This window comes from Spermophilus citellus (assembly GCF_964194105.1).
Source record: "Spermophilus citellus genome assembly, chromosome: 19".
Lineage (NCBI taxonomy): Eukaryota > Metazoa > Chordata > Mammalia > Rodentia > Sciuridae > Spermophilus > Spermophilus citellus.
In genome coordinates this window covers 14,485,024-14,510,439 of record NC_138201.1, presented here as the reverse complement: position 1 = coordinate 14,510,439, position 25,416 = coordinate 14,485,024, and the positions used below count along the sequence as shown (strand labels likewise).

At 37.1% G+C, this 25,416-nt stretch overlaps 1 protein-coding gene across 1 annotated transcript in view; it reads left to right on the top strand.

Moving 5' to 3' along the window:
- Nucleotides 1-23,842, top strand: part of RAD18 (RAD18 E3 ubiquitin protein ligase) — a 123,902-nt gene extending 100,060 nt beyond the window's left edge. The window contains exons 12-13 of the mRNA XM_081276278.1: nt 7,689-7,751; nt 22,273-23,842. Of these exons, the coding sequence (XP_081132404.1) occupies nt 7,689-7,751; nt 22,273-22,375 (166 nt within the window). The 3' untranslated portion in view covers nt 22,376-23,842. The remainder of the gene's footprint in view (nt 1-7,688; nt 7,752-22,272) is intronic.
- The last annotated feature ends 1,574 nt before the right edge of the window (nt 23,843-25,416 follow it).

The window sequence follows — 25,416 nt, the reverse complement described above, 5'->3', positions numbered from 1 at the left end:
ATAAAGCCAGACTTCCTGAATTCAAGTATAATGCCTTCTGCTTGGTTTTGCTGTTCTCCAGATCCTCAGAAGCCACCAAGGCCAGATTAATAAAGTTTTGTGTTTGTTGAAGTGGAATTGAGTGAACAGATGAAATATTAAAAGCGTCAAGTTTCTAAGTTTCCCCAGTCCATTATTTTCATGTAACAGCAGAACCTTAGAGGATAAAGCACATAATGAAAGAAAAATCCAGACTGTTGTTACATTTAAGAGTAGAATGTGTCATGTTTTTAAAATTAAAAATTATCAATACTGATATGACTTTCAGATTTAGAATCTTCTAAAAATAAATGCTAAATACACTCTAGGTAGAAAGCTCTGGTTCTGGGGAGTTTAGGATCCAGAGAAAGGTGTGCTCAGATGTGGTTAAAAGACTTGAATTGGTTTATCTGCATGCAAAAGTAACCAAAGTACTGGAAATGGACAACAAATTGTATGGGTTGGAGTATTCAGAAAAGAGGGAACAGATTAGACTATTACAAGAGAGCACTTTCTCAGGCCGCGCTCTTAGGATTAGACCTTATAAACATCTAAATCATTATTTTTCATTTAGTATGCCCAGATCTGGAAAAGAGTTCTTACCCTAGAAATCATGATAATGATTTTGTAGAAATACTTTCAACAAGAAAAGAAAGAATGAAAATACTTTTCTCATTACTTACATAGATTTAATTGAATCTTTGCAAAAACATTAAAGAGTAAGTTTGTTTGTTTGTTTTTTGAGCACCTAGATATTAAAAAGCAGGGACACCATAAACTCAATAGTAAAGTGGACAGAAGTCATGAACAGTTAGTTTTCTGAAAGATAAATAAAAAAGAGGTTAGCAAATATCTTAATATTTGAGAGTAAGGCTTTGGGGTCAAGGACCCCTCATTTATTACTATTAGAAACTCTGTGTACCACGATCTATAGGGGGATCTGATGATATTAACCAGGAACACTTTTGTTTCACCTTTACTCAGTGTTAGGATGAATTTGTCCTGCTGATGTACCTGTACACAAGATGACCTATACACAGTTATTTATTAAAGTGTTCTTCCTAATAACAAAACATGGGAAACTACTCAGTCTTCATCAGTGGGGCCTGGTGGTTACAGCAGCACATCCACATGCTCAAACATTGTGATGTTAAAAAAGAAAGATGTCAATGCTAATATACATAGATTTCTAGGTTATATTAATTATCAAGAAGACCAACATCCAGCACGGCAACTATGGAATGCTGTTTTTCTTTAAAAAGGGAAATAATGTATACTTTTCTTTGGGGGTTTTTTCATAAAACAAACTAATAAAAAATCAAAAAAGTAATAGTGGTAGACACATGTTAGAGATAAAAGAGCAAAGTGACCCAAAGGAGAAAGTGAAACTTCTCCTTTTGATATCATTTTGTTTTTTGAACCATGTAAATACATTAATCTATTTTAAACAAACAAAAATGCATAGGTACTCTTTAGAGTTTCAGAAGTTACTGTCTAGTGGATTTGATTATCATAAATTGGTTCAGGTAAGACTGACATAGTAATGGGATTTTGTAATTTATGGAGCATTGGAATTATTAGAAAATTTGGTTAATAAATATTTGTATTTCTAGTCAAATTAAGAGAAAACATTGTCAAAATAACAGTAACCCAAGTTGTAATTATACCACTGTAATTCAGTGATAACTTTACATTAAAAAAATCTTCAAAGTTGCTATTAAAAATTTTAACATTACATTTAGTTTTTTAACTGTTAAGAAAGTAGCATTTATGGGGCTGGGGCTGGGGCTGGGGCTGGGGCTCAATGGTAGAGCGCTCACCTCTATCACGTGCGAGGCCCTGGTAGAGGGCCTCAGCATCACATATAATAAAGTTATTGTGTGCAACTAGAACTAAATAAATAAATATTTTTTAAAAAGTAACATTTAATGTTGCCATAAAATCTTTTTGTACTAATATTCATTAATATTTTGTATTTTATTCTAGCCCTTTTTTTAATCCCTCTGGGAATATTTATGAATTTTGGAATATCCCTGAGAGCTAAATGGTTAATCCCATTTCAGGTGGTGTTTTGTTTGTTAAGATTCTAGTAAAAATAGTACCTCTTGCATTTTTGGAAAGAGCTTACACTGGGTGGTACATGAGATAGATTATCTTCGGAATGAATGGGGCACTTGTTTGGGGGGATGTATCCTCATTCAAGATCCTATGACATCAAGTTCTTGAACTTCATATGACTATGAGATCCATGTACTTAGCTAGCGGTCATTTAGTTTCATTGTGGGAGTTCAATTCAGCCATTGTTTTTTTTGAGGGGTGGGGATGGGTGGGTACTGGGTATTTAACCCAAGGGCAGCTTATGACTGAGTACATCCCTAGCCCTTTTTAGTTTTTATTTTGAGACTGAGTCTCACTGTGTTGCCTAGGACCTTGCTAAGTTGCTGTGTCTGGCCTCAAACTTACAATCCTCCTGCTTCTGCCTCCTAAGCCAGTCACTGGTTTTGTATCTCTGAAAAGGTTTCTGGCATGTGGGAGGTTGTTGAATAAATCTCACAGTGCTTCTCTTTCCTCCTTGATTAAATGGTATGATGGTTTTTTTGGTTTTTATTTTTTGCCCTGCTAACCTCCCTGGATGATTCTAGAAAGCAAAACAAGATGATCATACACAGTGATTGTTTTTTTTAAATATTTTTTTTGTAGTTGTAGATGGATACAATACCTTTATTTTATTTATTTATCTTTATATGGTGCTGAGGATCGAACCCAGGGCCTCACACATGCTAGGCAAGTGCTGTACCACTGAGCTACAACCCCAGCCTCTGTGATTGCTTTTTAAACTGAACATAAACTTAATTATTATTGCTTTGTCTCATCTCTTATTAAGGATTTTTTTATGTATTACTTGAAAAATAAGTTCCTTTTTATTACCTTTTATCTGAAGCTTTCTTCATTTTGTCATTTTTACTAGATGTTAGGGAGAGCAGTATAACCCCTCTTAGTCTTGCTTTATCCATGAACCTTGTTGACATCTGGTAAAAGCCTTATGATAAAACATATAGGGGTGGAATTCTTAACTCTCAGATTAATGGTTTTTGAATTTTTTTTTTGCTATAACTTGTTGAAGCAACATGGTGGGGCAGAAGGAAGATGAGTTTTACATCCCCATCCTTGTTTTTCTACTTCACTTTCTCTGAGCCTTTGTCCGTCTGTGAAATGGGATTAAACCTAATATGCTTCTATGAATTAAAGCTAATGTACATACAGTAATTATCACAGAGGTTGGTAGAGGTAGTTGCTCAGAGAATGGTCATCTTTGTCATTGATTTTTTTTTTAACCTAAGATATTTACTTTTCTACTGCCATTCAGCTGTTAAAATATTTGTCATACAAGCTATTTCTCATCCTACAGAACAGAATCCTAAAAATAGGTTTGGGGAAGGATTCATAATAGTATGGTAGCAATTATATAAGTGTCACTGATAGATATTATATACTCTTCATCAATCCTCCAGTGATCTGTTCTTAAGGAGTTAATTTTTTTTCCATATTCAACCATATTCCAACTAATGCCACAGTTGAGAGAGTTGGGGAAGGGGAAAACTCATAGATAATAAATAAATATATACACAATAATAATAACAAAGAAAAATTCCACTCATAAGTAATCTTTAATCCACAGGATTTTTATAGCAGATGTCTGCATTTTTCCTACCCCCATAGTACCCTGTGTACCTGCAATACTGGATAAATAACAAGTTCTGATGAATTTGCTCCCTGGTGTCATGGAAACAGTGGAAATCAAAGATTAAAATGGTGCACATAAGTGATTGCGTTTTCTAGTACAAATCGAAACATAGTGCTATGGCAATTATTTAGGTAATTTAGAGTCAAATCTATTTTATGAAAATGGAACCAACATTTACTAAACACTTACTATGTACTAAACTCTGTGTTATATTGATTCATCTTTAAAATATCCCTATAAAGCACATGTTTTATAACCTGACTTTACAGATGAAGATATTGAGTATTGAAAAGGTCACATAACATGCCCAAAATCATAGTTTTGACAGAGATATGAGGCATCTTTTCATTGTTGGTGGTAAAATTTTTACTGGTAGGATAAAATTGATTGCTTCAAAAGGAAATGTGCAAAGGTATTGTTTTCCTTTTTCTGAGAAGAAATTTTGCTGCTTTTCATCAGAATAATAATAGTAAAATATTGAAAATATTTGAAAGATCAGCCAATCCAAGGTGTGTTCACATACTCACATATTCATACAGAGTAAGCTTATGTTTTTGAAACTTTGAGCTAAAAATAAAGTGCACATAGTATGAAAAAGTAAATGTGAGTGTTATAACTGAGCCTATTAGTATCTTCTTGCATAGGCTGGGAATTAGAAATTTTATTTTTTGCCAGTGAGATTTGGTCACGTGGAATCTATATAATAATGTCCACTGTAGCTGGGCTGATGGTGACATCAGAGAGCACAATTTGAATGCCCTTTCATGGGGACAGCATAAGTTTCACATGCCAGACCTCTTGTTCATCCACTTTTTAACATGAGGTCTTCCAGAATGTTCTGAAACCAAATAGTAGAGAAGCTGAATTTAACTCTGAAAAAATTCTGTGCTCTAAACTTAAAATTATAGTTGTGTAGGCTTGTGCATTCTCTGACCCCAGGTATACCAGAGTGAGTCATTTTCTCCTGTGGAGAATTTTTTTGGATGTCTTTTTTTTTTTTAATTTTATTGTAGATGGACACAATACCTTTATTTTATTTATGTGGTGCAGAGGATCGAACCTAGTACCCCCACATACTCAAAGCAAATCCTCTACCACTGGGCCACAAACCTCAGCCCCTAGATGTCTTGGAAGTATATTCAGGGAAATTTTGATCTTCAAGGCATATTAAAGACTTCAAATATATTAATGGCCTCTATCCACAGGAAGACATTTGTGAGTGATCATTTTGGTAACACTGATTATTATGCCCATTTATCTCTTTAGAATCCTGTTTGTGAAACCATATGTTTAGTTTAAGGAGGGTAGCTTTTGTGTAGTATGTAATTAAGTACATGATTTTAAAAAGAAGTGAACAGCCTTCCCTGGTGTCTTAGTATCAATTAGTGTTTCAGTGGTGACTTGATTTGGAGCAGGAGACATAGCAGACAGTCCTGACACTTCGTTGTTAGTGAGCTTCGGACTCCCTAGCTTTGTAGTAGTTCATTTGGTGACTTGGTGCACATTGGGGTGAATGCCTGGCTGGAGTAGAAGGAAAGACTGAGAACTGAGGACACTGGGGAGCTCTCGGCCTTGCTGGGCAGCAGTATTGAAGTCACAGAGGAAGCAGAAATTGCAAGCAACTCTCAGATGTGTTTTTTGTAAACCTCCTCTGCCATCTGTTTCCACTGAGGCAACATAGCGAACACCTCTTCAGTTCATGTCATTAATGTACTGCAAATATTTTCCTTTAACAAATCAGTGATTTGTGCTGGTGGTTTGAAAGCCATTATGTAAATTGATCACAGACTCTTCCCAGGTTAGTTGATGGACTTACCCGTCCTGCTTACTTAGCTGGAACAGTAGGAATGCTTTGGAACCTTCCTATTTAAAAGGAAAAAAAGTGTGTTGGGGGAGTGTTGGCAAGATGCTAAATTTACTCTTTCTCTGACTGTGTGACACCTGCAGAATCCAGAGTCACATAATCACCCTCAGCTCCTGGGTTCTTCAGAAGCAGTGTTACCCCAAGGCAATGAGAGTTGGTTTGGAGGGATTGGAACAAGAAAATCTTACTACTGATATATATATAATGCATAGATATACACATGTACACACAAGTACTTAAAAGGATAAACATTATATTTGTAGTATTAAGATTTCATGAGCAGGATTAGAAAAATATATATATATAGATTGTTTGGAGGACAATAATGAAAAAAAGTAAAAAAAAAAAAACAAAAACCAACAACTCTGCCTTAAACTTTGTCTAGGTGAAGACGAATAGATGACTTTAGAGTAAATTGAAGTGAATAAAAAGGTTAGGTTAAAATAACTTCAGTTTTTTAATGAAATTGGAATACTTAACTGTGACAAAAGGAGGATCAAGGTTGAGATCTTGTGAATGGAAAGGTTTAGAGCCACTTCTGTGACAAGAGGGGTGGCAGTGGATATAAGCCCTCCAGAATGAGTGGCTGCCTTTTAGGATTATAAAAAAGTTGGTGAAATCCACTTAATATCCTTCAGGGTCTTTTGTTTCTTCTCCTTCTCTCCTAATAAAAACTACATTTAGCTAATTGATTAATAGGAAAGCTTATTTTACACCAGTTCCAGGCTTAAATTGATGATCAGTTAAGTTGGTAACTATTGTCAGGGTCACTTGCATTTTAGCAGTGTAAAGGAGTCAATGCTTTGGTTCTGTGACATGCTAGCTCAGTTGTTCCCACTCCAAGGAGGTGAAGGAATGACTGCAGTGCAATGTTGACAAAGCAGAATTGTCTATAAACAAAATAACAGGCCATTACACATGGTAGTCACTATCAGAGTGGGCCCAGCACAGTCATAGGAGTTTGGGGGAAATCCCTTGAGTAAAACGTTTGGTAAAGAACTCTCTTTAATGACAGTTGTTGCCCTTCTTTGTTGGGTCATCACAGGCAAACATTTCTTCAAAATAATTTGTCAGAAGTAGTTGAGCGATTCATTGGCACTTTAAATCTTCCCAATTTTTAAACTTATTGTTATTTATTAGAGTATCATTAAAAATGATTGACATTAACATTTCCAAAACTGTAATTTCTCACCTGAGTGAGAATGGGATTTGTTTTAACCTGCTCTACTCTGAGGTAAGTGACAACTGCTTTTGAGCTGCCCTGTGCAGTGCCCAGGACTCTTTGATGTTGGGGTCCACAGGCCCTTTCTAAAAACAGTTTTTATTGATTTAGGTAGGAACAATAGGCAAAAAGCCTAAAAATCATTTTATGTCTTTTAAAGAAATAATGTATGCCTTCTATAACCTCCTTTATTGTGCATCCCTGTATAGGTAGGCCAAAGATACACTTTAAGCCAGGTTGCATTTATAACAAAATGCCATAATTAGCAAAGTTGAAATTAAATTTTACTTTACTTTGGTTACAAAGAGTCTAAAACTTATTTTTTTAATGATTTCTTTAGTACTAGAATTTAGTTTTTAAAACACAATTTGTTTTTCATTTTTTCAAATTGCTAGGAATCAAATAAAACAGTTTGATTTTTGGGTGATGTAGAAAATTAAAGTGTCTTGTGACAGTATTCCAGTTAGATCCAGATTTTCAAGTTGAGGGATTTATTTAAATCTTAGTGATTTTTTTTCCATGACTCACAACTTATTGTTTTTCTTATAGCTTTATTAAAATTTAATTGATACATAGTAAATGTAAATAGTTAAGCCATATAACTTGAGTTTTCACATATGTGTCCAGCTGTGACACATATGTGACTGTGTGGAAAAGGTGAACATGTATATCCTACCAAGCTTCCCCTTGCCCACCCCCTTTCCCCTATAGTTAATCACCACTTGCCTGCTGGATTGTTCTTTGTTATGATAGTCTAGTTTGCATTTTCTAGAATTTTATGTAAGTAGAGGCATACAGTCTCATTGTCTGGCATCATATTGATGTGTATTTCCTTTTAGTTCCAGTTCAGACATCATAAGAGATCTTCTGGAAGAAGAGGAAGCCTGGGAAGCATCACATAAGTGAGTTCTCATAATCAAGAAATAAGCATGTATTTTGACTTGAGAAATGACAATTCTATGCAGCTGATTTTCAAACAAAAGCATAAATGTGTTTTCTGATTCAAGAAAGTAAATCCACATATAGGGTAAAAATTTCCAGTTTACTACTTGTTTCTGTACATTTCTGCTTAGAAATGGAATACTATTGTAATAACTCTAGTTATTTCTCAGAAATTGTTTCTGCAATACCAAATTATTTTTATGGAATGATTTAATGGTTTTGCCTTAAGCACTGGCTCAGAATTGTTAGAAAACTTTCTCCATGTGCTCTTTTCAGCAGCTCAGCTGGATTTCTTACATGCAGGTCCAGGGCTCCTGTGCTACTTGTTAGTCTATTGCCTCTCCACTCCAAATTCACTCCACGTTTGCCTGTTCTGTGAAAATTGAACCAGGACCTTTAAATGTTTTTCCTATGTTAGCTCTCCTAATGTGAAATTTTCTCAGTAGAGGGCCCTCAGGAGACTGTAAAAAAGAAAGGGTTTTACCTCTCAGTTCCTGCATGTTTCCTCACTAGACTTTTAAAGTGCTCATAGCTTTTCTAGCACCTGGCTCCGCTGGTGGCCCATTGCTGTATCTGTTGAAGTGGTTCTCATTAGCCATAGTTGTATACTCTTCAACCATGTCTGGACCTGTCCAGGCAGGAAGAGCTCTCCTTTTGTGCTCTGAGCCCAAGAAGGGCTATTCCTTTTATTTTGTTATTCCCATATTCTGTAGAGTTCTTTTACTTGCGACCTGCCATTTCCTTGTCACTTCAATACTTGTTATAGTTAGTAATTATTTATATTACAACTGTTCTTTATATATAAAGTATCATAGCTAATGAAACTCCTAGAAGTTCAAATACGAAAGCTACCAGGCAGCTTAAGACTTTATCCTAAAACTACTACCGCATCATTTCCACCATAATCTGTTGGTTAAATTGAGTCACAGGACAAGCCCCAGATTCTAGGTAGGAAGGTGAGTTATTAGGGGACTCCACTGTATCAGGTTTGCTCAACAACCACCACACTAATCTAGATGTGGAACATTACCAGTATTCTAGGAACCTCCTTCACATCTCCTTCAAGTCAAAAATCCCCCAAAGATAAGCCCTATTCTGACTAATATCACCATGAACTAATTTGCCTGGTTTTAAACTTTATATAAATGGAATTATGTAGTGATCCTTCTTTGGTACAGTGTTGTGTCTGTGAGAGTTTTTCATGGTTACAGGTGGTAGTAGTTTGTTACTTTTCATTGCTCTGTCTGTAGCAGTACTTGTCACAGTGTGGTCCTCAGATCTGCTGAAGGAGAAACTGTGGGGAAGGGAACCAACAGTTTGTTTCCACAGGGCCTTACATGCTAGTGTTTGTGAACCACTGGCCTACAGTATTCCATTGTATGGATCTCAGTATTTATCTGTTCTGTTATTGATAGGTACACTGTTTGTTTGGAGTTTGGGGTTTTTATGAATAACTCCATCAAGAACATAATTGTAAATGCTCTCCAGTGCATATGCATTCATTTCTTTTGAGAATATTCCTAGGAGTAATATTGCTGGACCAAAGGGTGTGCACACATTCAGCTTTAGTAGTTACTTTCAATCATGTTTCCAAAGTGGTGTGCTAACTTCAACGCCCTTCACCAATGGGAGTTCCAGATGTTCCATGTCCTCATCAACACTTGGTATTCTTAGTCTTTAATTTTAGTCATTCTAGTGGGTGTCCAGTAGTATCTCATTATGATTTAAATTTGTATTTCTTTGATGACTGTGTTGAATATAGTTTTATATGCTTATTAATATTTTGTATACCTTATTTTGTAAAGTTTGGCTGGGCACCCTGCTGCATGCCTATCCCAGCTACTCAGGATGCTGTGGCAGGAAGGTCACAATTTAGTATGACCCTGTCTCAAAAAATAAAAAGGCTGAGGTAATACCTCAGTGATAGAGTACACTTGTGTTCAATCACCAGTACCACTAAAAAAAGAAGAAAAGGTGAGGAAGGAGCCTTGCTTTTTTTTTTTTTTTTTCTGTTTTACTAACATTGACTACTGCTAATGACTGTTTAACTATTTGGTCTGATTCTGGGAACCCTACAGAATAGAAACCTACGGACTGACTAAATAGAGATAACCCCCACTTTGGTGGCTGTGTTCCAGTAAAACTTCAAAAACAGACAGTAGATGAGATTTGGTCCATGGGCCCTAGTTTGATGACCCCTGATCTAGGACTATGTGAATCCAACAGAGAATTCATATGGTTGAACCAGATTTGGATCCCTGTGGCCCACTCTTTCTCAATTGCCATCCAGAGGGTATAACAGTCTAGTCAATCTAGGGTTGCTGTTTGAAAAAGAAAGATGTATGAAGTCCAGGAACAGTCAAAGAGTGCTGAATTTTGAAACAATCAATATAATCTCAGGGCATTTTTTATCTTTTTTTTTTTTTTTTTTTTTTTTAGAGAGAGTGAGAGAGGAGAGAGAGAGAGAGAGAGAGAGAGAGAGAGAGAGAGAGAGAGAGAGAATTTTTAATATTTATTTTTTAGTTCTCGGCAGACACAACATCTTTGTTGGTATGTGGTGCTGAGGATCGAACCCGGGCCGCACGCATGCCAGGCGAGCGCGCTACCGCTTGAGCCACATCCCCAGCCCCATTTTTTATCTTGATCATTACTCAGAAACTTGCCAAAATTAGAAGATCCCTTTCTGGGGACAACAGCATTTAGTGACCAAACTGCTTTACTAAGGTGTGTAGACTAGGAAGATTTCTGAGGGAGGTGTCATAAGTCTTTTCAATTCCACTTCATTATTCAATAATATTAGATACCTAGAGATTATAAGGGGGTGAAAGTCCACTGAATCCCTTGACCATCAGTCTGAGTGACCCAGATGATTGCATTCACACTCTCTGTCTGAAGCCCCACTGAGCTACATCCCAAGCTCCCCTGAAAAAAATTTTAATTTTGAAACAGGGTCTCACAAAATTACCCAGGCTGGCCTCAAATTTTCCAAGCTTCCTGCCTCATCAGGCAATTATAAGCAAAACCTTCTTTTCAGGAGTTTTATGTGTGCCTAGGACTGTACTTCTATTATAGAATTAATTCCAGGCATTAATTCTTCACCCCAAAATATGGAAACTAACACTATAAGGATGGCCTTAATAGACCTTCAAGTATTTAAGGAAACAGCACAAGCTGATAAAGCCTTCAGACAACTAGGGAGATCTCCCAAAGTGAGGCTATCCTTTGTTACATGGAGAGAACTTCCAGGAAGGAGAAAAGGAGTATTTATACATATCCTGAGGCTGTTATCCCTACAGTGGGAATAACCTACTTAGAAAAGATGGTATAAAATTTGTCTCAACCTTTTTCTGAAATGATCATTGATTTCCACCTTGCCTCTGAAAGTATTTAGAACTCTCTCAACTCACTGATCAAGATTTTTGTGGGTGATAGAATTGCCATAGGTTTCTTCCTCACAAGCCACTGTAGTCTAAAATTATTGTATGTCCTGCTATACCTGGATCAGTTCTTGGGCCAAATAGAAAGCTCAGGATATACTCTACAATATTGTTTAAGGCAGATGCTGAAAGTACATGAAATTTGTGCTGCTGGCTGGATCTGGGCCCCTAGAGTCATTTTCAAGGTTAATATTGTAAGTTGGCCTCATTCTGCTGCCATTTGCTTTAATTAAATGCTGTATGCAACAAATGGATTTAATCCTATCTTCTGTTAGTTATAGTGGCTTATGAAGTGGTGTATGCCTGGGAAAAAAATCTCCAGGGGCCACTGTGGTATAGAAACAAAGAGTAGATATTGTCAGGAGAAATATATGTTAAGAATTTCTTAGCCAGGCACAGTAGCACATACCTATCCCAGCAACTCAAGAAGCTGAAGCAGAAGAATTTCAAGTTCAAAGTCAGCCTCAGCAACTTAGTGAGGCCTTAAGCAATTTAGAGAGACCCTGTCTCAAAAATAAGTTTAAAAAGGGGTGGAGGGTTGGGGATGTGGCTCAGTTGTTAAGAGCCTTTGAGTTTAATCTCTGGTACCAAAAAAAGAAAAAAGTTTCTTGCTTTTTTGCATGTCCTAAAAAACAAGGAACTGACTGTCTTTTGTAAACTTCTTATCTTATCCAGGATGTTTGCATAGTGAGGGGACTTGGAAGACGCAGTTTCTTTTTCTGCAATAAAGAGGAAGCAAATTTACTGTCCTTTATAATAGAATAAAGTTTCCCATCTTCACTGGGAAGTGCCGTCTATTTATTGCCTGTGCTGGTGTTGTATGTCCCTCTTCATGTCATCTTTGGAATTGAGCTTCAGAACCACACAAATGCTGACCCTCTGACAGCTCTTCTTGATGTAAACGATAAATTGTCCTCTTCTCCACAGAAGTCCTGTATCTTCTGGCAGTGTCTATCAAACTGGCAGACTAACTTTTAACTTGCAGATAGGGTATATCTTAGGCCCTTCCCAGTTTTCAACGTATTTAAATATGAGGTGGTTGTTGTTGTTGTTGTTTTTTAAATAGGATGTAGTTGTATCTTTTTAAATCCAATTTATAGTGCATCTTGTAAGTGGACAGTTTTAACTAGTTATATTTAACATAATTACTAATATGGTTGACTTTAAATCTATAATATCTTTGTTCCTTTTTTCCTTTTTTCTCATCATCTTTTGGATCAATTTTAAATGATGTATTATTTTATTTTTATGTCCAGTATTGTCTTATTAATTGTACTTTTATTTTTTTTTAATTTTATTTTTTTTATTGGTTGTTCACAACATTACAAAGCTCTTGACATATCATATTTCATACATTAGATTGAAGTGGGTTATGAACTCCCAATTTTACCCCAAAGGCAGATTGCAGAATCACGTCGGTTACACATCCACAATTTTACATAATGCCCTATTAGTAATTGTTGTATTTTGCTACCTTTGCTATCCCCTACTATCCCCCGTCCCCTCCCCTCCTATCTTCTCTCTCTACCCCATCTACTGTAATTCATTTCTCTCCTTGTTTATTTTCCCATTCCCCTCACAACCTCTTATATGTAATTTTGTATAGCAATGAGGGTATCCCTTCATTTCCATGCACTTTCCCTTTTCTCTCCCTTTCCCTCCCATCTCATGTCTCTGTTTAATGTTAATCTTTTCTTCCTGCTCTTCCTCCCTGCTCTGTTCATAGTTACTCTCATTATATCAAAGAAGACATTTGGTATTTGTTTTTTAGGGATTGGCTAGCTTCACTAAGCATAATCTGCTCTAGTGCCATCCATTTCCCTGCAAATTCTATGATTTTGTCATTTTTTATTGCTGCATAGTACTCCATTGTGTATAGATGCCACATTTTTTTAATCCATTCATCTATTGAAGGCCATCTGGGTTGGTTCCACAGTCTAGCTATTGTGAATTGTGCTGCTATGAACATCGATGTGGCAGTATCCCTGTAGCATGCTCTTTTAAGGTCTTCAGGGAATAGTCCGAGAAGGGCAATAACAGGGTCAAATGGTGGTTCCATTCCCATCTTTCCCAGGAATCTCCAAACTGCTTTCCAAATTGGCCGCACCAATTTGCAGTCCCACCAGCAATGTACAAGTGTACCCTTTTCTCCACATCCTCACCAGCACTTGTTGTTTGACTTCATAGTGGCTGCCAATCTTACTGGAGTGAGATGGTATCTTAGGGTGGTTTTGATTTGCATTTCTCTGACTGCTAGAGATGGTGAGCATTTTTTCATGTACTTGTTGATTGATTGTATATCCTCCTCTGAGAAGTGTCTGTTCAGGTCCTTGGCCCATTTGTTGATTGGGTTATTTGTTATCTTATTGTCTAATTTTTTGAGTTCTTTGTATACTCTGGATATTAGGGCTCTATCTGAAGTGTGAGGAGTAAACATTTGTTCCCAGGATGTAGGCTCCCTATTTACCTCTCTTATTGTTTCTCTTGCTGAGAAAAAACTTTTTAGTTTAAGTAAGTCCCATTTGTTGATTCTTGTTATTAACTCTTGTGCTATAGGTGTCCTATTAAGGAATTTTGAGCCCGACCCCACAATATGTAGATCGGAGCCAACTTTTTCTTCTATCAGATGCAGAGTCTCTGATTTGATATCAAGCTCCTTGATCCATTTTGAGTTAACTTTTGTGCATGGCGAGAGAAAGGGATTCAGTTTCATTTTGTTGCATATAGATTTCCAGTTTTCCCAACACCATTTGTTGAAGATGCTATCCTTCCTCCATTGCATGCTTTTAGCCCCTTTCTCAAATATAAGATAGTTGTAACTTTGTGGATTAGTCTCTGTGTCCTCTATTCTATACCATTGGTCCACCCGCCTGTTTTGGTACCAGTACCATGCTGTTTTTGTCACTATTGCCCTGTAATATAGTTTGAAATCTGGTATCGCTATACCGCCTGATTCACACTTCCTGCTTAGCATTGTTTTTGCTATTCTGGGTCTTTTATTTTTCCATATGAATTTCATGATTGCTTTCTCTATTTCTACAAGAAATGCCGTTGGGATTTTGATTGGCATTGCATTAAACCTATACAGAACTTTTGGTAATATCGCCATTTTGATGATGTTAGTTCTGCCTATCCATGAACAGGGTATATTTTTCCATCTTCTAAGATCTTCTTCTACTTCTCTCTTTAGGGTTCTGTAGTTTTCATTGTATAAATCTTTCACCTCTTTTGTTAGGTTGATTCCCAAGTATTTTTTTTTTTTGAGGATATTGTGAATGGAGTGTTTTTCCTCATTTCCGTTTCAGAAGTTTTGTCCCTGATATACAGAAATGCCTTTGATTTATGCGTGTTGATTTTATATCCTGCCACTTTGCTGAATTCATTTATTAGTTCTAGTAGTTTCTTTGTAGACCCTTTTGGGTCTTCTAGGTATAGAATCATGTCATCTGCAAATAGTGATAATTTAAGTTCTTCTTTTCCAATTTTTATGCCTTTAATTTCTTTCGTCTGTCTAATTGCTCTGGCCAGTGTTTCGAGAACTATATTGAATAGAAGTGGTGAGAGAGGGCATCCCTGTCTTGTTCCAGATTTTAGAGGGAATGCCTTCAACTTTTGTCCATTCAGAATGATGCTAGCCTGAGGCTTAGCATAGATAGCTTTTACAATGTCAAGGTAAGTTCCTGTTATCCCTAGTTTTTCTAATGTTTTGAACATAAAGGGATGCTGTACTTTGTCGAATGCTTTCTCTGCATCTATCGAGATGATCATATGGTTCTTATCTTTAAGTCTATTGATGTGGTGAATAACATTTATTGATTTCCATATATTGAACCATCCTTGCATCCCAGGGATGAATCCTACTTGATCATGGTGCACAATTTTTTTGATGTGTTTTTGTATTCGATTCGCCAGAATTTTATTGAGGATTTTTGCATCTAGGTTCATTAGAGATATTGGTCTGTAGTTTTCTTTCTTTGAGGTGTCTTTGTCTGGTTTCGGAATCAGGGTGATGTTGGCCTCATAGAATGAATTTGGAAGAGCTCCCTCTTTTTCTATTTCCTGAAATAACTTGAAAAGTATTGGTATTAATTCTTCTTTAAAGGTTTTGTAAAACTCCGCTGTATACCCATCCGGTCCTGGGCTTTTCTTGGTTGGTAGTCTTTTGATGGCTTCTTCAATTTCATCCATTGATATTGGTCGGTTCAAATTGCGTGTATCCTTCTGACTCAGTGTGGGCAAATCATATGACTTAAGAAATTTATCGATGTCTTCACTATCTTCTATTTTATTGGAACATAGGTTTTCAAAATAATTTCTAATTGTCTTCTGTATTTCTGTAGCATCTGTTGTGATATTGCCTTTTTCATCCCGTATGTTAGTAATTTGAGTTCTCTCTCTTCTTCTCTTCGTTAGCATGGCTAAAGGTCTGTCGATCTTATTTATTTTTTCGAAGAACCAACTTTTAGTTTTGTTAATTTTTTCAATAGTTTCTTTTGTTTCCATTTCATTGATTTCCGCTCTGATTTTAATTATTTCTTGCCTTCTGCTACATTTGCTGTTGTTTTGCTCTTCCTTTTCTATGGCTTTGAGATGAAGTGTGAGCTCATTTATTTGTTGGTTTTTCCTTTTTTTGAGGAATGACCTCCAGGCGATGAATTTCCCTCTTAAAACTGCTTTCATTGTGTCCCATAGATTCCGATATGTTGTGTCTGTATTTTCATTTATCTCTAAGAATTTTTTGATTTCCTCCTTTATGTCTTCTGTAACCCATTGATCATTCAGTAACATATTGTTCATTTTCCATGTGATGTAGGATTTTTTCTTCCTTCTTTTATCATTGATTTCCAGTTTCATTCCATTATGATCAGATAAAATGCAAGGTATTATCTCCACCCCTTTATATTTACTGAGGGTTGCCCTATGGCATAATATATAGTCTATTTTGAGAAGGATCCATGTGCTGCTGAGAAAAAAGTATATCCATTTGATGATGGTTGATATATTCTATATATGTCAGTTAAGTCTAGGTTATTGATTGTGATATTGAGTTCTATAGTTTCTTTATTCAACTTTTGTTTGGAGGATCTGTCCAATGGTGAGAGAGGTATGTTGAAGTCACCCATAATTATTGTGTTGTGGTCTATTTGATTCTTGAACTTGAAGATAATTTGTTTTATGAATGTCGCAGCACCATTAGTTGGTGCATAAATATTGATAATTGTTATGTCTTGTTGGTGAATGGTTCCTTTTAACAGTATATAATGTCCTTCTTTATCCCTTTTGATTAACTTAGTCCTGAAGTCGATTTTATTTGATATGAGGATGACCACCCCTGCTTGCTTACGAGGACCGTGTGCATGGTATATTTTTTCCCATCCTTTCACCTTCAGCCTGTGTATGTCTTTTCCAATCAGATGTGTCTCCTGGAGGCAGCATATTGTTGGATTTGTTTTTTTAATCCATGATACCAGCCTATGTCGCTTTATTGGAGAGTTTAAGCCATTAACATTCAGAGTTACTATTGATATACGGTTTGTACTTCCATCCATGTTTGATTATTTATCCTTTTTTATTAAAAATTTAGTTTGTTTCTCCATGATTATCTTTCACCTCACGCTCTGTCTTTACCGAGGCACTTCCTACTGATGGTTTTGTTTATTGTTTTTCATTTCTTCCTCGTGTAGTGTTTTGCTCAAAATGCTTTGCAATGCTGGTTTTCTGGCTGCAAATTCTTTTAACTTTTGTTTATCATGAAAGATTTTTATTTCGTTGTCATACCTGAAGCTTAATTTTGCTGGATACAGAATTCTTGGTTGGCATCCATTGTCTTTCAGTGTTTCAAATACATTGTTCCATGACCTTCTTGCTTTCAGTGTCTGTGATGAAAAATCCGTTGTTAACCTTATTGGTTTACCCCTGAATGTAATCTGTCTCCTTTCTCTTGTAGCTTTTAATATTTTCTCTTTGTTCTGTATATTGCATATCTTCATAACAATGTGTCTTGGCGTTGGTCTACTGTGATTTTGTGTGCTCGGTGTCCTGTATGCATCTTCAATTTGTATATCTGTTTCCTTTTTTATTTCTGGAAAGTTTTCTGTAATTATTTCATTCAGCAGGTTACTCATTCCCTTGGTTTGAACCTCTGTACCTTCTTCTATCCCGATGACTCGTAAGTTTGGTTTTTTTATGTTATCCCATAACTCTTGGATGTTTTTCTCGTGATTTTTTACCAGCCTTTCTGAGTTGGCTAGACTCTTTTCAAGATGATATATTTTGTCTTCATTATCTGACGTTCTGGCTTCTACTTGCTCCACTCTGTTAGTGATACTCTCAATTGAGTTTTTAATTTGGTTTATCGTTTCGTTCATTTCTAGAATTATTGTTTGATTATTTTTTATAATCTCTATCTCCTGATAAAGAACTTAACTTCTTCTTTTATCTGTTTGTGTAATTCATTCTCAATGTGTTCTTTCGCTGCTTGAATTTGCTGTCTCGTATCCTCTTTAAGGTTCCATTCCATCTGTCTAAGGTGTTCCTTGAGTTCTTTATATGACCAATTTTCTGATGACTCTAGGTCCTCCTGAATATACTCCTTTTCTTCCTTGGTTTTTAAAGCTGCTCATGTTACTTCTTATTCCGTTTGACTGATGAGTTACTGTTTACTCCTATAAATTTATTAGATGCTTGGGAGGAAAGGTATTAGAAGGGAAGGGAAGAAGTCACTAAAGAGAATGAGAGTAAGCAGGTAGAATTCAAGGAAGGGGGGATAAGATAATTGAAAAGAAGTGAAAAGACAAAAGAAGAAAAAAAATAGGAAATAAAAAAGAAAAAAAATTTTAAAAAAATAATTTAAAAAATTAAAATTAGAAGAAAAAAAATTTAAAGAAAATTGTAAAAAAAAATTTAAAAAACAACAAGAAAGAAAAATGAAAATGAAAGAAAAACCCAAATCAAAAAAAAAAAAAAAGAGAGAAAAGAAAAAAAAACTAATAAATGCAGTCTTAGCGTTTGATTAACTTCTCTTCCAGTAGGTGGCGCTGTGCCCACCAGGCCAAGTTTCTCCTGTCAATACGCGGGAACCAATCACTGTGCAGCAGCTCCTCCCAGACTTGGAGAGTCTCCAATCCTGAGTGCCTAGGGCCTCCTCTTGTGTCTAGTCACTTCCCACTTTTCCTGTAGCCAGGCCCCTCTCACAGGTGCCGCTCACCACAATACTGGCTGCACGCCAGGTCTGCTGCTCCCGGGAGCCCTGTTTTCATGAACGACTGGGCACACTCTTCCAGTTTGCCATTCCCTCAGACCCTAAGTTTGTAGAGCTTGGAGCTGAGAATCCTCAGCCAATTTTACTTGCCCTCCGGTAGCCACGCCCCCGGTAGCTGGTGCAAGAGACCTCAGCTGTCAGCACTGGTGGGAGCGGTAGTTCGGTGTCATGGGTCCCGCGCCACGTCTGATTCCCTCGGTCTGCCTATCGTGCTCACGGGAGAGCTGGGAGGGGCCCTTAAGGTTTCCCCGATGTGTGGAGAGGGAAGGCTAGGAAATTACACACCTGTAGCCACAGGTTTCAATGAAGTTATCTCCTCCGCCACAGTCTGATGACGTCAGTTCTCTGCCATGGTGGTATCTCTTGCAAATGGCGACAGTTCGTTTCCCTTTGCCGGGCAACCAATGCAACAAGTGGGTCCTTACTGTCTCTCCCAAGCCCCGTTTCAAACCTGTGGCCACTACCTATGAAGGCTCGGTAGGCATTTACCTCCGGTAGGATGAGAAGGGCTGACCAGTTGTTTAAGCCGGATGGATTAGTGCTGAGTCACAGCTGTTTGTCTGCGGGAAGCAGGCGAACGGGAGCTTGAATTCAGCCGATCCGGGCTCAGTGTGTGTTCTGAGAGGCCCAGACTATTCGCCCCAGATCCATGTCAGCTCAGCATTGCCTAGTGATCCTGTCATGCGTGCGGCCCGGGTTCAATCCTCAGTACCACATACAAACAAAGATGTTGTGTGCGCTGAAAACTTTTTCTATGACCAGGTCCGAGACGGCTCTCACCTCTCTGGCTCACACCTCGAACCACCGGGTAGGGCAGCAGGGATTACTCAGGGCTAGCAGGAGAGAGAGAGCGCTGTACTTTTATTTTTAAAAATTTAGTACTTGGGCTGGGGGTGTGTAGTTCAGTGCCTGTCTTGTATACATGAGGCCCCAGGTTCAATCCACAGCAGAGAGAGAGAGAGAGAGAGAGAAATTTGTAGTAGGGTTTTTAGCATATATTTTTGTTTTTTTAATTACCATCAGCCTTCAAAGAATGCTTCAATGTGTAGTAAGAACTTACCAACAATGCTACCCTGCAGTATGTGGGTACTCTTTTAATCTAAAAAGTCACTTTTTTTTTTTAATTAAGTGAGACATGGGTATCTTTTTTTTTAAAAGAGAGAGAGAATTTTTTAATATTTATTTTTTAGTTTTCGGTGGACACAACATCTTTATTTTATTTTTTTTAATGTGGTGCTGAGGATTGAACCCAGTGCCCTGCGCATACCAGGCGAGCCGCGCTACTGCTTAAACCACGTACCCAGCCCCATGAGTATTTTTATATTTACCTCTAGTTTTATACTTTCTGATGGTCTTATTTCTTTGTATAGATTCAATTTTTCATCTGATTATCATACTTTGACAAACTTCCTTTAATATTTCTTAAGGCTCAAAAATGTTAACAATTCTTTTAGCTTTTGTATGTCTGAGAATTCTTTATTTAGCAGCCTTCATTACTGAATTGTATTTTTGGATGGTATGGAATTCTAGGTTGAATGCTTTTTTTTTCTTTTGGCACTTTAAAACTATTATAGCATCATCTCATGACTTATATGGTTCCAACATGAAGGCTACTGTAAATCTGCATTTGTCCCTCTGTGGAATGTTTCTTTTCTGCCTGTCTTCAAGATTTTCTTTTTCTATCTTTGATTTTTAGCACTTTGAATTGTGTCTGAATGATTTTTGTGGTTATTGTTTTATTTTTTATATTTATCCTGGTAAGGGTTCTTTGACTACCTTTGGTCTTTGTTTGATGCCTTTCATTATTTTTAGAAAATGCATAGCCATATAGCTTCACATATTTCTTTGCTATTCTTCTTTCTTCTCTGGGGATTCTAACTACACATATTATACACCACTTCTTATGGTCTCACAACTCTGAGTTGCTGTGTTTTGTTCCCCTCCCAACACACAGACTTTGTTCTTTTCAATTTGAATGATTTTTATTGACATATCTACAAGTTTACTGAGTCTTTTATCAGCTTTATATATTATCTTTATGAGTATTTTGAAGGATTTCATCTCTGATACAAAGTATTTTTCCTAACATTTCCATTTGACTCATATCATTTCCGTGTCTGCTGAATTTCTCCATCTGTTGATGGATGTCATCCAGCTTTTGTAGATCCTCTAACATATTAATTATTATTATCTTAAAGTCCTGGTTCTGAGATGTGGTTGTCTCTTTCTGTATCCCCTGGTTTCCTTATCTCTTGGCAGTGGGGTTTTTTCTTTTCTTCTTTTGTGTTGGACATTTTCACTGAATGTTGGATAGGCTGTGAAGGAATCTCAAGACTGGGATAAATAGAGCTTATGCCTAGACATGGGCATACTTCTGTCATGTTGTTATTGTGGGAAGTTGAGTCAGTTACTTAGGAGTTGACCTCACTGGTGTGACTTAGTGCTTAGCATTGAGGCCGAATTTGGAGGGTCTTGCTTAGTGACTGCTTCCATTTTCCTTTTAGCTCCCTCTTCATGCCTGCACCACAGAGGGGCATCTCTTCTTGGTGTCCTTACTTCTCCCTTAACTATTTCCTGCTTCTGCTTATTTCTTCATCCTGGGCCTTTGGTGGGGGAGAGCTGGGGTTTTCTATTGGCTTGGTTCAGCCTCAGTCTTAAGTCCTCTTCTCCTGGGTCTCAGCCATGGGGCTCTGCCAGAACTTCTTTCTCCTATCATAGTAGTCAGGCTGCCTAGTATATATGTGAGATCAGCAGGCCAACATGATTTTCTGTGCCTCTTCCAGAGGTGGAGGTTTAGTTTCCACTATTTCTCCAGCAGCAGTGGATTTTTGCCTCTGTTCCTACAAATGATTTTCTGTCATTCCTCCTTCAATAGGCTTATTTTGCATCATCTCCTCCAGAGGCTATGGATCTTTTATCAAGCCTCATGGGCCAGCAAGTTTCCTGCTCTTCCCTCAGTAATTTAAAGCTTTTGCCTTTCAGAAGAAAAGCATCCAGGACACAGGCAGGGCTTTCTGCCAGTCTCGGTAGCCACCAAAGTAGGCTCTCTCCAGTCTCCTGCCTTTTTCCCAGTCTTTCTCATGAGTAGCTGGGGGAGGCTTATGGAAAAGAGTTTACAAGTGCATGTGGACTCCTTATATCAGGAGCTTTCAGTACTAACCTGTACTTAAGAACTTATGAGGGCACCTGGGGGTGAGTAACTCGTGGTGGAACACTTTCATAGCATGCATGGGACCTGGTTTCATCTCAACCACCAAAAATAAAAATTAAAAATTTTATTGGCAATTTACCAGACTTCTTAGCTGATTACATAATAATTGCACCCCCATCTCTCTCATAACTTTGCCTAGAGTGAGAGTTTGTAGGGCCCATCTCTCTTTGAAGGTGCTTATTTTTCTTTGGAGTTTTGTTTTCTTGGTTACTATACAGGAATGATTAAACTCTCTGGCTTTTTATTGTTCATTGTTAGAATGAGGTACACTTTTTTTTTGTTTGTTTTCTACATGTTAAGATGTTAAACATAAAACCACAGATTTTGATTCAGAAGAAAAAGGTTCAGTTCCTGACTCTTTCTGTAATCTTTGCACATTCACTATTTTCTTCTTACTTATAGAGTGGGGATGATGATAATTGTAATAATAATAATTACAGATTTGTTGATGAAAGTAGAGGGTTATGGGGGGGGTGATGAAACAACGCATAAGAAAGCACTCACAAACTTGCAATTGCTTAAAACCATGATTATTATTCTCTAAGATATCGTTTCTTTTTTTCCGATTTCAGAAATGATCTTCAAGACATAGAAATAAGCCCAAGACAGAATCGCCGCACAAGAGCAGCTGAAAGTGCTGAAATTGAACCAAGAAACAAGCGTAATAGGAATTAGTGTGGGCTGTTGCTGATTTTTTAATTCAGTGATCAGAATGTGGTACTTTTTATTGCCATATATGGATTTCATATTTATAAATGTCCAAGGGAAGATGTTAATTCCTAAATGTTATGGTTAACTGATTTCTAGTCTCTTCCGCCTTTCCAGAAAAAGTTAAGCATCCTCACTTGGTCAGTTGCCTTCTGCCTCTAAAACGTTTCTCCTTAAAAACACTATCCACATGTTCACCAGCTTTGCAGAGTGGGTAAACTATTTGGGAAAGGGATTTTGTTTGGTTTCTAAATTTCAAAATGTCCTTACACCATCCTCCTTTTCTTCCATGGACACCAACTTCACAAAAGGATTCTTTTCTGCCTATTTACTATAACAAGCACTTGAGTTAAGAGTGTCTGTATTTTGTGCTGATTCACATTCTTGGTGTAAGTACCTGATGCCGTTATTTCAGCGAACCCATGACAGCAATTCATGATAGTTATTTTCTAAGTTGAATGTAGTTTTTGTTAAACTTGTGTTTTACACATTACTCAGAATAGAATTATAATTAAAAGTCACAAAGTTAGTATTATAATTTTTTAAAAGTTACAAAGTTAGTATTATAATTTAAAGTCACAAAGCCACAGTAACTTTGAAACATTGAGCTTATTCTTCTGAATGGCTCTTAAAAAAGATTATTGTTAGTATTTTTTCAGTTGAGTTGATCAAATCTCCAACATTTTGAATCCCAGCCATTTAATGAAAAGTATATAATAAATGTATTTTGTTAATGAATGGACTCTTACATTAATTTGGAATAATGTCCTTAAAACTGTATCCTATGAATAGTTGTGTACAGTTCACAATTTGTTGGTCAGAAATTGTTATCTAAGTGTGAAAAGTACACCAGTATCTAGTTCCTACTGCTTGCTTCTCTTTGGTATTTCAGAGCCAACCTACCCCCATCTCTTCCTCTGCTGTTACCCAAACCAAACACATCAACTTGCAAATAACATGAGAGCAAATGCAGCAGTGTTAAAATAACAAATTTACGGGTATGCTGGGGAAAGCATTTGTGATTTCTCCTTTCAAAAGAATATCTCCAGTGACTGGCTTTTTGGTATGCTTTGGGCTTTCTGATAACTTGGAGTCTCATGGAGAGAGTTTAGCATTTTCATACTGAAACCCACCATTTTTCTTTATGAGTTTACTGAGTTTCAAATGATTACAAAAGAATTTGTCATAGTCATTTCATCTGCCTAAAGCAATAAATGGTACACTAAGGAAGTGAGAAGCAGCACCACTCACTGAACTTGTCAGCAGATCTGATGTGATGGTTAGGAGCATCCAGCCAAAGTGGAGGCTAGTGTTGGTATAATGTATACTAAGTTCCCAGAAATGATGCTACAGTGAAAATGGCTTCTTTCACTAAAAATTATAATCTTATAAGTTAAACTGCAGGTAATTACTATTTTATTTGCAGCAAGAGGAGTAAATGGAGCAGTGAGATCCAAGAGAGGGGGATCTCCACACGTTAATTCATTCAATAAATTTGATTATCAACTTTGTTATATATCAGTCATTGTTCTGAGCTCTGGAAGTACAAAGGTAACCAAATATTGAGTAAAACAGTGGTGCTCATGGAGCAAGCAGGAAGAATTTGTTCCTCAGGGGATATGTGAGCAATATGTGGAGACATTTGTGGTTATAACTGGAGGTGGGGGTAGGAGGGATGATATTAGTATTGATGGACAGAGGTTGGGGTGCTGCTGAACATCATAATGCACAAGTCAACCCCCATGTGTTAGTTCGGTCAGGCTGCTTAAACAGCAGACTTACTTTGCACAGTTCTCCAGGCTGGAAGTTAAAGAGCACTCGGACATCGCCTGAGGCCTCTATCCCTAATTTTCAGAGGGCTGTCTCTCACCACATTCTCAAGGGCTTTCCTCTGTGCACATGTTTCTTTGCCCTGATCTCTTCTCACAAGTTCATTAGTCATTGGATCAGGCCCATTATATCACCTCATTGTAATTTAATTTCCTCTTTTAAAAGCCTGTTCTAAAATACAGTAACATTGTGAAGTCCTGGGAGTTAGGCCTTCCAACACATACATTTGGGAGGGGGTATAATGTAGCTCATAACATCCCACAATAAAGAATTATCCAGTCTAGTCAGGTGTAGTGGTTCATGCCTGTAAATCCCAGTGGCTTGGGAGGCTGAGGCAGGATGATCACATGTTTAAAGCCAGCCTCAGCAACTTTGCAAGACCCTGTTTCTAAATGAGGTTAAGTTCCTGTGGGTTTAATCTCTGGAACAAAAAGTAAACAAACAAATAATCCAGTGTAAAATCTCAATGGTACCAAGATTGAGGAACCCCCAATAAAAAGGAACTTCAAAGTTTATCTGAAAAATAAGACCAAAGGGGCTATTGAGTTCTATATGTTAGCACTTAGCATATATTTAATATTCATATATTGATGGAAAGGTATTTTTATATCCATTTAACAAAGATTAAGGAACCTTAGGATAAGTGTTAGATCCAGAATTGAAACTGATAAGCTTCTAAGTTCTGAAATTTGACTTTTAGAAATGTAATCCTTACCAAATTTACCAGTAATCCACTGGTTATTTATTGTTTTTACCTCCTAACTCTTCTCAAGGCAGAACAGCTGATGTAAATTATATCAGCTCATAGTGATAGCAGTGCTAAGGTGTGGGTGGATACTAATGAGCTACTGTGTAGATTATGGAAAAGGGCATGCACGTAGTTCAGTGTGTCCGGGCCTCATTTCACCATCTAGTCTCCCCTTTTCTCTCCTATCCCACACCGAGAGGTCTCTATGAAAAAAGAATTCATATCTTTAAGATCCTATAATTCAGGGTGGCATGCCCTTACAAGTAGAATCACATGGCAAAGATGTATTGCCAAAAGTAGATGAAATAGAGAGGCCTTCCTGGAGGATATATTTTTTTAAATTTGTTTCTTGGTCCTGTAGAATAAGAAATGTCCAGACCACTACACTTGAACCACTTTTCTTGAACACTAAATTTGACTGAGTATCCTT